General features: G+C 38.1%; 1 protein-coding gene across 2 annotated transcripts in view; it reads left to right on the top strand.

Annotated features, from left to right (window-relative positions):
* The window catches only part of MYO1E (myosin IE), a 224,827-nt gene that overhangs the window by 197,645 nt on the left and 13,422 nt on the right, over positions 1-13,760 (top strand). For both annotated transcript variants that reach the window (XM_031955285.1, XM_012543770.3), the window contains 3 exons: positions 577-734; positions 4,082-4,174; positions 6,353-6,557. In XM_031955285.1, the coding sequence (XP_031811145.1) occupies positions 577-734; positions 4,082-4,174; positions 6,353-6,557 (456 nt within the window). The remainder of the gene's footprint in view (positions 1-576; positions 735-4,081; positions 4,175-6,352; positions 6,558-13,760) is intronic.

Below are 13,760 nucleotides of genomic sequence, written 5' to 3'. Positions count from 1 at the left end.
AAGGGCCCATGCACATCACACAATGTGTCTGCAGCAAGGAAAACCTCCTATCAGTTAGCTAATACACTAATAGTGAATACGCCAGTACCAGAGCCGGCTGAATTATTTTCACTCGAGTAGCTCAGACAGATTCATGCTGGCATCTCTTCCTTTGCCCCTATTCATTTTTCACTCGGGCAGAAACCAGAATCCAAAGGACCGGAGCTAGAATATCTCTACCTTTGGCACTGAACAAACACTAGTGCTGGCCAAGCCTTCAGGAGCGTCAGGCTACCCCCTGCAGTCCTTGCTAACTTTACTTCTCAGCAAGGACAGACAGGGCTTCCCAGTTCTTGTTGTTCATCGTCTCTGTGTTATTTGTCATTTCACTGGTGTGTGGAACTTCAGGAAAATACTCTCTTCCCATTAAAGACTGGCCAGTGTTCTGTGACTTGCCCAAAGAACTTTCCAGGGGAATTCCAGTCTGATGCTGGACTTGAAAGCAAGGCAGGTCTTCCTGATTCTCATGTTAGCTACAATGTTACACTGCTTCTCTTCTCAGTCATTTATCCCATTTTTATAATGTACTTGTCACAGGCTTGAACTGAAGTTGAAAAAGGAGAACTGGGGCCCATGGAGTGCAGGAGGCTCACGACAGGTGCAGTTCCACCAAGGCTCTGGGGACCTCGCCATTCTCAAACCCAGTAACAAAGTGCTGCAGGTCAGCATCGGACCAGGGCTACCTAAGAATTCCCGTAAGTGTGATTTTCCTTCCCCCTTGCTGAGCAAGAAGTAGGAGGGATGGTTTCCTTCTCTCTCCCTGCTCAGTTCTCTCATACTATTCTTCTGTCTTTGATGTCTAGAATATACCATAGAACCAAGAGGGACCTAATGAAATCAGCTTCTTATTCAGGATTTTCATGTTGCATACATTTGAGTAGATTTTCCAAAATGTACATATTTCATGCTGACCCAAGAAAACTATAAACTGCACATATGTTTTCTTAGACTAATCTGATAAGTATATTGTACCCAGCACAATAGTAATGCCATACTTATATAAAGTGCTTTAAGATTTAAGAAACATTATGTATATGCCATAGAATATGATTCAACTATCTGAATTATTCTCATTATAACCATTCTATGGACTGGAAAACTGGATTGGGAAGACCTGAGGCTCAAATCCTACCTCAGATACTTAACAGCTGTGTAACCCTGGCCAAGTCATGTTTTTGAAGGGTTTGGACTTCAGGGCATTTCAAGCTGACAATTCATGATTCCATAACTAGGCAAGTACAGTGGCTCACGTTTGGTCTTGGTCAAAAAGATAGGGGTTCAAAACCCACACATGGCACTATTAGGCTACCTTGAGGTAGATGTTAACCATTCTGTGCCTCAATTTCCTCATCAATAAAATAGGATTGCAATGATACCTGAAGTTCTAATATTATAGTCTTGTCCCGAGGATCAAATGATATCATATCCAAGGGGCTTTACAAATTTTAAAACACCATGTCACATCATTATCATTGCTGTCCAAGGTGATACTTCAACATTCTTCACCCTGCGTAAGAGTTGCCTCAGTATAGTACACACTATTAATTAGCCACATGAATGAGTTATCATTTGGTTAGCCCTACCCGTTTTCTTTTTACCTAATCTTTCCATTAGTTTCACCAATTGTGCTATGTATCAAGCCCAAGCTTGTCACAGGATCCCCCACACTAATTGAGCTTTTGAAATCCTCAGAATTTTTCAAGTCCTCTGGACCAGATGCTTCAAATATTACTTTGTGAGGTTGTCACATTCCTGCCTTTGACCTTCATGTTACATCACTTCCTGAAAATGTTTTCCTTGCAAGAGCCCATCAAGTTATTGCCTTTCCTTCACTTACATACACTCTTAAACCTGAATCTCTTAGGAAAAGCCCTCCTGTATCCAAAAAGTTATAGCTTTCCTGGATATTGTCCTATATGAGATGCAGATCTCAAAATCATTCTGTCTCTATTGCTAAAAGAAATCTTTCCTTAAAATATGTTTGTATTTTTATAAGTAATATTCACTATTCATAGAGTCCTGAGTAATAATATTAATAGTACTTGTATATTGTTTTAAAGTTTGCATAAATGTTTTACATATACTATCTAATCTGAGACTCACAAAAACCATTTAAAGTATGTTTTATCATCTCCATGTTATTATATGGGAAAACTGAGATGCAGAGAATTTGTTACTTGCTCACTGTCAAGAATAAGAATTTGAACTCATGAGTTTTGTGCTATTGTTACAATATTCCACCTCAAATTGGAGTGATCCTATCTGAAGTGGGATTAAAACATATAATCACTGTGGTTTAAACCTCTACGTCTTCTTCTCATCAGTGTACCATCCTCTCTACTGTAATTTTATGGCCATTTTATTTCCTGAAGCTCTTCCAAACATATTCTCTGCTCTATAACCAAGCTGCCTTCCTCCCTCAGATACAGTATTCATACTTACCTCCTAATCTTTATTTCACTTGAAATGTATCCCCAACCTGACTCTCCTAGTCATTTCCTCCTGGTCAAATCCTGCTGATCAACATCCAATAATTTTTTGTTCAGGATTTTATTGTCTTGTATTTTATTCTATTTCACAGAAGTTAAATCTCATCTCCACAAAAATAATAATGTGAGCTCATTTCAAAAAGCACACATGTTAGCTATTTCCCACAATGTAATCTAGTCTAGGTTCCCAGAAGAATACTTTTATTCCATTGTAAGTAATTTTTTCTGTTGATGTCATCTGTCTTAAGGCAGTAAGGTGCTTTTTTTAAAAAAATGCAATATAAGAGAAGGAACTTCAATGGGAGACAAAAACAAGCAAGACAAATTTGAAACTAATATGTTGGATATCATATACTTTTTATTAAGTTTTTTTTGTTTTCAGTTCTGAATTCTTTGCAACCTGTTCTCACCATCACCCATTGAGAAGACAAGAAATGTGATATACATTGTACATATGAAGTCATGTAAAACATTTCCACATTAGCCATGTTGCAAACACACACACACACACACACTTTTTAAAAGCAAGTGAAATGTACTAGAGATTTCATATCCAATTTTTGTTATCTGTACTTTATATATAAAAATGTGCATGTTCTCTGATGTTTGTCAAGTCCAGAATAACAAAAAAAGTATATTGTTAAAGTCTCCCTAAAAATAAATTTTAAATTTTATTGAAAGATAACAAGAGGCTTGAGAAGAGGATCCCTCAGACCATCACCAAAGAGTTCCATCAGTGAGTGGGTATGCAAGAATGCTTTCTGATGGTCACAGGAGTGAATCCAATTGTTCTCTTCTACAAAGAGCCTTCCAATCATTTTGGTCTTCAAGGTTGCTCACCGGGCTTCTGTTTACATTTCAGTCTTATCTTCTATTGTCTAATGCTACAACCAGTTTAATTTTTTAAAAAAAGAATACTAGAATTCCTAGAATATAAAAGAAAACTTTTGTATAAATACTTTGGCATCAGAAACCTCTCTTTTACACACTAAATTGCATACTCCATTTTTTGGTACTGCAACAATTTAATTCAAACAAAGACAAAGCACACAGTACTATCTAAGAACAAGGGTAATACAAATGAACCATTTGCCAGAAAATGGTAATTAGAGAAATATGGCTCAGTTCATTTTCTTGTACACCTCTAGTCTGTTAATAATGCCCACTGTTTCCACCTTTGTGGAATTGTAGCCCTATATATCTTAGACATACAGTGTCATAGATTCCAAGCTGAAAGGGATCCCTGTGGTCATGGAGTCCAGTCTTCCTATTTTACAAAGGATGCAACAAAGGCCCAAAGAGATTAAAGGATTTGTTGGAGATCACATCTTTCATAAGTAGCAGAGCTAGGATTCCATGGCCTTTGTATCTAGTAATATGGCGCTATTAATACATCCTTCCTTTGTCTTCTGCAAAACCATTTGGGATTTTGGTCTCAAATTCTTCTGGGTGTTTCTTTCTGAAAATCAAATAAAACAGGGGGAAACACCCCACTATCTCTACCTTCTATCCTCATTAGCTGTCTTCATGCTGTATCTTATGTTGATTTTTAGGCCCCACCAGAAGGAGTGTTACCCAACATAGAGGTTATTCCAGTAGTCATCAGAATCCGAACTACCCCATGAGAGCTGCTCCCCCACCTCCAGGTAAGTAGACCTGGTTCTTCTACTTAAACATTGTTTCTTGAGTTAATCCCAATAAATGTGAATTTACTTGTTATATCTGCAAAGCCTATTAGTGAATGAAACTATCCGTAAATACACTTAAAGCATTTACTGCGTCTGGGACTCGGTTTGGAACAATTAAGAACACAGAATCTCGAAAGTTATGACTTCACTGACCACTTGGGTAGCATTTGAATTCTATAGCTGAATTAACTATTTACATTTCATTACCTAACTGAAGGAAAACATTCTTCCATCAATTATAATGGAAGGAAGTCCTCATTCATTACATTCATTCATTTTCCTACTCAACTATTAAGACATAGGATGCTTTCTTTATCATAAGAAAAGTTGACCAGGATTTCATTTATAACTTACTAGTGGTTTACAAGCCCTAATGAGAAGTGAGGAAAATGTCCTTCTTGGTCAGACATTACCTAGAGTACTACAACCTTCCACTACCCTCCAAAGTCCAGGGTTTAAAAGTGAGAGTCAGAATTTTTAGAGGCTTTTGGGGATTTAATAACCAAATGTTTTGTTTTTTTTCATTTCTTAAGAAATAAAAAAATCAATATGCTGCAATTGCAAAATAAATTGAGACTCTTTTCTTTAAAGAATCTGGTTAATATTTGAAAAGAATCCACTATCTGTCTGGGCCTTTTCCTATTTTTATTCCTATTCAGCATTAACACTTCATTTTATAATTGAAACTGAATGCTGTGAAATTATTTCCCCTCCAAAACCATCTGGGTCCAGTGGCCAGATTTAGATCAGGATGACTGGAGACGGCCCTGGATAAGATACCATAAACCTCCCTCTCCCAAAATAAAAATTCAGCAAAAATTTATATTTTTTTATTTAGTTTTTTAAAACTTGTTTTAAAATGTACAAGGACTTTTGAGAATTGGAGGGTTTTGGATTTCAAGGCTAAAAGGGTCATCTTACCAGCTCCTTCAGGGTAAGATTTCACTCATCATCCCAGACAGGTGAATGTAGCCTTTTATTAGAGTTTTCTAGGACAAGTAATTAACAGATTGCTTCAGTCCCCTGCTCCAGCATCCCATATCACATTGGAGTTTTCAACATACACTGTTGAATTTTGAGTCTTGAGTGTGAGAGATTGGGTTCCTGCCTCCTTTTGTCCTGTGCATAGTGGGACCTGTCACTACTTAAAATAGAGGCTTTCCCAAAGATGGTGAAAAGTAGGAAACTGAACGGAGATTCCTACATTGTTCAAGCTGGAAGGGACCTGAGTAAGATCTTGTCTAGCCCAACCTCCCCCGACCAAGTTTTTACAGAAAGGAAACAGAAGTGACTTTCCAATTGTAAGTGGATGACTCAGCCAAGACTACATCTCCTTAAGCATCATGTGAGAACCAAAGTGTATTTTTCTCCTGGCTTGCATATAAATTTGCTTAAGAAGGAATGAAACCCAAGTCAGCCCAGCCTAAGACTGCCCCCTTGTTTCTTCTTCACCCCGAAGCAGGAAGCTGGCATCAGAAGAGGCCCAAGTGCAGAATAACACTGACCCTTTTTGTCTATGGGAAAGAGACCAAGAAAGGCAGACTGGCATTGGCTCAAGGAGAAGAAATCACATAGGGTTGAAATTTGATCTTTTTGACAACTAACTTGATTTGGCTTAGAGTTTTCCCAATCCCAATGGATTTAACCAGAGGGTATTTACCACTGCATGCATCAAGCTCATTTTTAAAAAAAGTGTCCTCTAAAGAAAATTTGGAATCTGGCCTCAGGAGGAATTGTGTGGCCTGCTAGCTAGACAGTGGCCTACTTGCCTGCCTATTTTTTGGCCAGCCCTCTTAGGAAACAGCCATGTATTTTTTTCCCTTTTGGCCACATCAGTACACACACACCAAACAGCTGCAGTTGCTATCCAGCCCAGGCAGTTAGTCTGCCCAGGCTCCCTCCTATTCCAATTCTTAGTACCACCTTATTTGACTGCTTTTATGGAGTCAGTGAAAAGATGGTAACTACCTGATTTTTATTAAACCTTTAAAATGCACAGCTGAAAGTTGGATGTAAATGTTTGAAAGTTATGGAATGTTCTTTAGAGACTTCAAGAAAGAGTGATAAGCTGTATTAATTCAGTTCAGAAAAACAAAGCAGTATTTTCTCCTCTCTCTCCTTCCATTTTCTGTCTAGGATATCATCAAAATGGAGTCATCAAAACCTCCCAGTTTGTCCCCCATCCCCAGGCTCCTGGAAATACAAGGTCCAATCAGAAAGGCCTTTATACATCTATGACACGTCCACCCTTACCTCGACAACAATCGACTGGCTCTGACCGAGTTTCTCAGCAGCTTGAAAGCCTGGACTTCTTAAAGGTCCCAGATCAAGGAGCAGCTGGGTGAGTCTTCACATAGCACTAGCTCAAGAGGGCAACTTGTGTCGCCTCAATAGCAATACAGATTCTGAAACATCTTTGTGTTCCACCTTTACATATCATGTGCCCTTTAAGAAAGATATTACTGGGGTTATAACAGAAAGAAAGGCTGTTGACTGGATCTTGGGGTTTAAGTAATACAACAAATTCCCAGTTGAAGAATTTTCTGCTAATTCAAGATGGCACCTTTCCTGATATTTGGTGATACAGAGTTGTTTAGATCACTACAGGATTACGTAACGTGCCAGCACATGCAGCCAGTCAGTCAAAAAAGCATTTATTAAGCACTTAGTTGGAGCCAGCTTTGGTTGTTGTTCAGTCGTGTCCTAATCCATTTGAAGTTTTCTTGGCAGAGGTATTAGAGTGGTTTTGCAGATGTGGAACATGAGTCAGACAAGGTTAAGTGACTCGGCCAGGGTCACACAGCTAATAAGTATTTGAGGCCAGATATGAACTCACAAATATGAGGCTTCCTGACTCTAGGCTGGCTAGTCCATCCATTTCACCAGCTAGCACCTCGATAATAAAAAAGGCAAAAGATAATCATTCCCTTCAAGGAATTTCCATGCTAATGGGAAAGATACAACAAGATATAAACAGAGTATATGAAGGCAACTTGAAAGGAGAAGTTATTAGCATCTGGGGAGAAAGGCATAAAGGAATACACAGAATTTGAATGAGGATCAGAATTGTCTTTAAAAGTATGTATTCCATTCCATAATCATATGATTGAGAATGATTCAGAGGCTTTTCAGTTTATTGCTGAATCAAAGGACTGAGGTGTGATTAAGTGGTTTTAATCTTCCAAAGAGCACAGATTATGGCCACCTGGTTGTGTGTGTGTATGATACAAAGGAGTTCTAGCCACATAAGGGACAAGGCAGAGGTGCATACAGCTTTGATATATTCAAAGCATTCCTGAGGAGATACTCTTATATGTCTGTTCTTCACAAAATTACTGGTACGTAAGAAGAAACAAGTGCTTGTGTTATGTAGTAAAGAGGTGAGATGATCTGCATAAGAACATAAGAAAATACAAGTCACATAAGTCTTAGTGGTTTGGGGGGGAAAAAAGTAATCACCATATTATTAATTACATTTTTAAAAAACTTATTGGATCCCCCATTTTTAAATATCCATTTCCTGACATTTCCTCACCTATCTTAGAACTCTTCTTTGTATCTTCCCTTACCCCCTCTCCAAAAAAATAAAAAATAAACCACCACTGTTAAGGGAAAATCAACCAATAAAGCTATCCTTACATATGCACATGACCACACATGCCACCTTCTGTGCCTGTGGTTCCCCAACCTCCTTAATAAAAGGAGGGAACCATGTTTCATCATCTATCCTCTGAGAATAAGTGTGGTAATTACATTTAATCTGCATTTAGATGCTCATTAATGATGTGTTTCTTCTGTTGTAGTATGAATGTTGTAGTATGTTACTCTACTGGTCTTGTATCAGTTCCTACAGATTTTCTCACAGTTCTCCGAATTCATTCTGTTTTTTATGATACAAGAAAATTGAGTTTTTTTTTACTCTGGGCTCATGCTTTGGGTAGAAGTACATGACTATGCTGTTAAAATAAGGGCCATGCTGAGTTTTTATCTGAAGTTTCAGTTCCTTAGCTTCCTATCACCTACTTGAAAAAGCCTCTCATTTATTCAGGAGATTCATTTCATAGTGCAGATTGCTACTCATTTATGCCTGCTGTCCAGTGCTATTTTTGTTCACATCCTCCCAAAAGTTAAACCCAAAGTTCCACCCAAAATACCAAAGATCCTCCTTTATTTCTCCTGGCATTGCAAGGATTATCAATGGATCACTCTGGTCTTCTACTTCCTATACTTCACACTTGCTACTGACCAGCCTAGTTTGTTTTCTTACAATTCCTTAGTGACATCTTTTATTCTTGTGCTTTTTCAGAGTTCTTATATATTGCAGTTTTCTGCCACTCAGCACGCACTTGTCCATGCCCATGTGATATTCAACATTAATTCTTCATAATAAGCTAATATTCCATGTCTTGCTGCCATGAAATACCAATCAAATGTTAATATTGAAAAGACAGGTCTTTACTTTCATGAGAAACTATGATTGACTCAGGGTCCTGCTTGCTTCCTCCAACATAAGTTAGGTCCCAAAAATTAACAAAACAAGGATTTTTTTGACTCGGGGTTGGGGCAAGCCTCAAACTGCCTCCCTTCACACAGCTTCAGAGTGGTCATTGCTGGCTGTATGGATGTGGCTTTATTGGCATCTAGGGACAAAGAAGGTCCCACCCATATAGGGTCAGGACCCTTTAGACTTAATGTATCCTGAAAGACCATGTAAAATGAGAATTTGCTCTGTTGAAGTCACCTTTCCATATGGAGATAAAGAGTCCCAACATAACAACTGACATTGCATCTTTGTTGCATATCCTTGCGTCATTGGGGCTAAATAAACCTTCATTTATTAACTGTTCGATGACCTGTGAGTATCTCATGTCACCCCAACAAGAAGCCTGAACTAAGAGAGTGATAAAGACTTGTCCATAATCTGGCCAGTAAAGCAGCTTTGCAATTTCGTTGCCAAAATCTAGCCCACTCTCTACCTCTTCCTATTCATTTATGGGTCCACATCATTGTCCATCTGTATATACATACTGTTGGTCAGACTTGACATGGTGGGTGGAAAAGCCAAACTCTTTTGAATGATTACAGATCTCTCCCAGGATGCTGAGTGTTGATGTATTCAACGTGTCATCCAGAAATAGAACCATCTGAAGGACCTCATCAGGAACCCCCTTTGACTTGAACTCTGCACTTGATTTCTCCCTCGTAGTGGCTAATACCTTTAGAGAGCATTTTTTTTATGACTTCCCTGATATTTGTTGTAAAAGGATTGTTGAACAGGAACTATTTCTATTATTATGCCCTCTTCCAAGGAATCTTAAATGATTTTAATGCATAGATGAGACACTTTGTTGTAATGGAGTCTGTGAGGTGCTGTTTTACCAAATTGAATGTTTTTTCATGATCAAACAAGAAGCATAATGGGATATTATATTCCTAATATCTTTGAGTTGGTGTAAATGTAATTCTTTATTTAATATAGCTTACAAAAGTCTTTCTTATGCTCTGTTAATGCCTTCATTGAGGATGTCCTCTATTTACATAGAATTGATTTTCAAGGACTCTATATAGAAAGCAGAATGGGCATCTAAGTTAGGGAATAATTCTCTCTACTAATGCAAGCCAGATAAATATTCTCAGCTGCCTTTTTTGTATTAAGGTATTCTTGGCTAGTATCTTCTCCTTCAGCACCCTTATAATTGTCTTGCCTTCACAATAGATCTCCTCTATATTTTGTCCAATCTGGCTACTTTTTCTGGCTTGATTCTCCTTTGAGCCTATTCTACTTTCCAGTATCACTGGATCTGGGTTGTTCAACTATAGTGGTTTCAGCATCTTTGATTGGGGGGAGATCATTTTGTTAAAATGGGGAATTTTGTTTTACACTTTTTACAAATCTCCATTTTTCTTCTTTTTGTGGTCTCTCCATTTTCTTTCTGGAATGCTTTTGGATGACCTTACTTAGTTGGATATCTCGCCAAGATTTCTTTGAATTTCTACCCTTTACTGCTTGTTGTTTTGAAACAGCATTTTTCATGTGTCCATATATTTTTGTGTGTGTAAGATCTTATAAACTAATTTATATTCTGACCTAGTGTTGCATTTGGTTTCCATCTCTCTTCCATTTGGCAAGTATATCAGACATTTGCTGACTAAAGCACTTTTTGAGCTCCTCTGATCTCTTTATTGTGAGAACATGTCATCAAAACTTATAGCCATTGTCTGTATTGTTTCTGTTGTCCATTTATAATTTTTTATTTTCAATTCTTGTTTAAGCAGCTTAAAGTTGAGTTTTGTCAATTGTGCACCATATCTTTTACTCATTATCACTCTTTTAAAAACTAATTTTGCTCTTGGCTTTGACAAGTTGATGAGAACTGACTCAGAAAGAATTCCTACATTAATACCAAGTCTTCCTTTTGATTGGAATTTCATTTTTTGATTTTTTTGCTAAGACAATTGGTGTTCAGTGACTTGCCCAGGGTCACATAGCTAGGAAGTGGAATTTCATCTTTTTTGTTCTTTGTGGTATCACTTGATATTATCTATATCTAAGGATCATCAATTCTTTTTTCAAAGAAAGCATCAGAGGTATGAAGCTCCTCTGTGTTCTACAAGTCTCTCATTCCTTTTTTTTTTTTTCCTGAACTATGCCATCCCATGTATTTCTCTTACCTTTCTATGCCTTTGAATTCACTAACCTGGCATATACATTGTTTAAAAGGTTATCAAGTGCTTCAAAGAGCTTCTTACTTTCTTCTTCATCAGTGGATGTAGTTGAACAGTCTGTAGTTGTTTTCATGGTTCTCTTTTATTAAATGTTTATCATCAAAACCGCAACACATAAGGATACACAATATCCCATGCAATAATGTTTCTTGTTGCCTACAAGAATATACCAAAACCCTCTCAGCCAACTCTCTTTTCATTATCTTTCCAAGGAGTATTATTTTGTTGCAATTTCATTCTGCTGGTTTTATTTATAGTGACAATATCTAAATTAATATGATGCAGGTCTTCTAAAGCCATGTATGCTCTTTGATCAACAAAGATCTCACATTTAAAATACCGAAAATCAAATTAAAGTTTATTGCTTTTCTAAAAACTTTAATTCTTCACAAAGACCTGTTCTGAAGCTTCCTTGTAGCATAGCAATCATCCTGGATTCTTGAAGGCTACTCTATTGGATTGTACACTCTTACAAGCTCTACCATTCTGAAAAGACTTTAAATAGACCCTCAGTAAGAGAAAAACCAACATAGCTAACTAAAGAACACACATCACCCACTATTGAGTAAAGACTCAGCAAATCTTTTGACTCTAATAATAACAGCTGTGAAACAGCTCTTCATCTGCTTCCACTTTGTATCCCTTTCTCTGGATGGGCAACAACCATTCATTTAATTTCAAATTAAACTTACACTTGGGTGGCTAGATGTAGACATTATAGTACTTCTTTCCCCAGCACTTTTCTCCCCTGTGTCAAAAACTTTACAACAGGGGGTCCTTAATGGAGTTTTTTGTGCTTTGGCAATCTGGCGAAGCCTATTTTCAGAACAATGTTTTTAAAGGAACAAAAATATATAGATTTGTAAAGGAAACTAATTATACTGAAATCTATTTATTGAGATATTTGAAAAAAAAAAAATCAGTTCCCAAGCCCCTAAACCACTGCTTAGCCAGCTCCTTCTCTGTAAAATGGCCAGCTTTACTGTAGCTGTGTTACAGATGGGAAAACTTGGCCTTAAAGAGAAAATAAATAGTTAGCAGGTAGTCATATTAACTCGCCCAGGAATGGGTTCTCAAGATGGTTTCCCCAGAGTACTCAGCCTAATTAGATGTCTTCTGCCTTAAATTGGGCCAGAAGGTGACTGTTTTCTGACTGGCTGTACTTAATAAAGTCAGGGTTTTTCCTTGTAATGCTGTTGGGAAAGTGAGGCGGCTGACATAGCCAAATGCACACCACTATAAGCTGGAGTTATGCACTTGTAAATCACAATGACGCCAGTTGGGCTTAATGGCCCCTCCCTCCGAGAGCAACCGGAGCTGCCACCATTGGACAGAGCTGTCTTGCCAGGGGCAAGCGCTGGTGCTGCAGGTGAGCCTTTGGGCCACATGTGGCAGCTTCTGTACATGCTGTGCCATTCTAGGGTAGACAGGGTGTGAAAACCAAGCAGTAAATTAAAACAAACTAAATCCCTTTGCTGTCTTTCCTGCTCCCTGCTTGTTTCAAAGTTGGCAGTCCCCAAAATTCCCTCCTGTCCACTTTGCAAGTTACAAGCTCATACACTGGACGAATGGCAACATCTGTCGGCCAAAAGCAGGCAATTTAGAAAATTTGTGTCTTAACCCAGCTGGCACATATGCAGCCTTCAGCTGCCTGGCGCCCCCCTGGGCTGTACAGAATACCCTTTATTTCCTCTGCAGCCAAAGATCATGCATCTAGACTTTAGTTCATTATCTCAGCCACTAACTGTGCCATTAACAGGAGGACTGGTATTTCCATATATTCATTAGCCAATCACTAAGCTGACTGCCTACTGTGTGCAGAACACTATGTGAAGCACAGTAGGGCTCAACATGTTCAGAATCACTATCTTTTTTTCTTTTGTGAACAAAAATCTAATGTAACTGTCCTGTGTCCCTAACAGAGAGGCCACTTTGGCCTGAGAGCAGAGCTTTTTCTAAAATTTTGTAAAAGGACAAGAGGGTGAATTTCTCTCGTTTGAAGCCAGAGAGCTTGTACAGGATATTTCAGAAGTTACAAGATTACCTAAAGATAATAGTTTCTCTTATGCCAAGAAGAATCGAATTTGTCTTCTATTATAGGAGGCTGTTAGAACATTGTCCTGGGCCCAGAATTCCCAGAAGGTAATTCCTAGATCCCATAAGGGAGCCAGATGAGGATCATGATGGTTTAAAATGGGTGCTTAGGTATTATTTCAGAAACAGAAATTCATGCATAATCACAGATAATATTTGTAAAGCATTTTGTCAGCTATATAAATGTGCATTATTATTATTAACCTAATTTTTAAAACTCTCAGGAACAACCTTTTAGCACTTAATATTTGGCAGAACCAAGACTAATACTGCCCTTTTACCCTTTTGGCTCATTTTTTTGTTTTTCTTTAGGAGAGAGAAAAAGTATAATTGGCGTAAACTGATATTCATCTTGGTGGCTCACCCACTTATCATCTGGATCCAATATTTCAAAAGGTCTGCAGTTTCATCAGTGCAGGCACTCCTAATGTTGATTACAGTGCCTTGGTGGAGGGTCTTTGTATATTGCTGTGAGCCAAAATGTTGTTATCTGGTAGCTAATCTTCTGGCACTTGCGGCCCTCTCTAAATTTAGCAGGGTTGGGTTTGTGAAAGCAAATAGGTAGTTTTTCTCTGAGCCTGGACTCAAAACCTTTCTCTTTTGGTCAGACCTGCCTGAGTTTTTGTTCCACAGTGTTACTAAGGTTATCCCTGCTCAACTACAAAGTAAAAGTGTGGGTATCACTTGGTTTCTTCCAAAAAAGCTTAACATTACAAGAGCATTA

The sequence above is a fragment of the Sarcophilus harrisii genome, chromosome 2 (genome assembly GCF_902635505.1).
Source record: "Sarcophilus harrisii chromosome 2, mSarHar1.11, whole genome shotgun sequence".
In the NCBI taxonomy this organism is placed as follows: domain Eukaryota; kingdom Metazoa; phylum Chordata; class Mammalia; order Dasyuromorphia; family Dasyuridae; genus Sarcophilus; species Sarcophilus harrisii.
The sequence above is the reverse complement of the archived record's forward strand: the minus strand, read 5'-3'. Positions and strand labels throughout refer to the sequence as shown.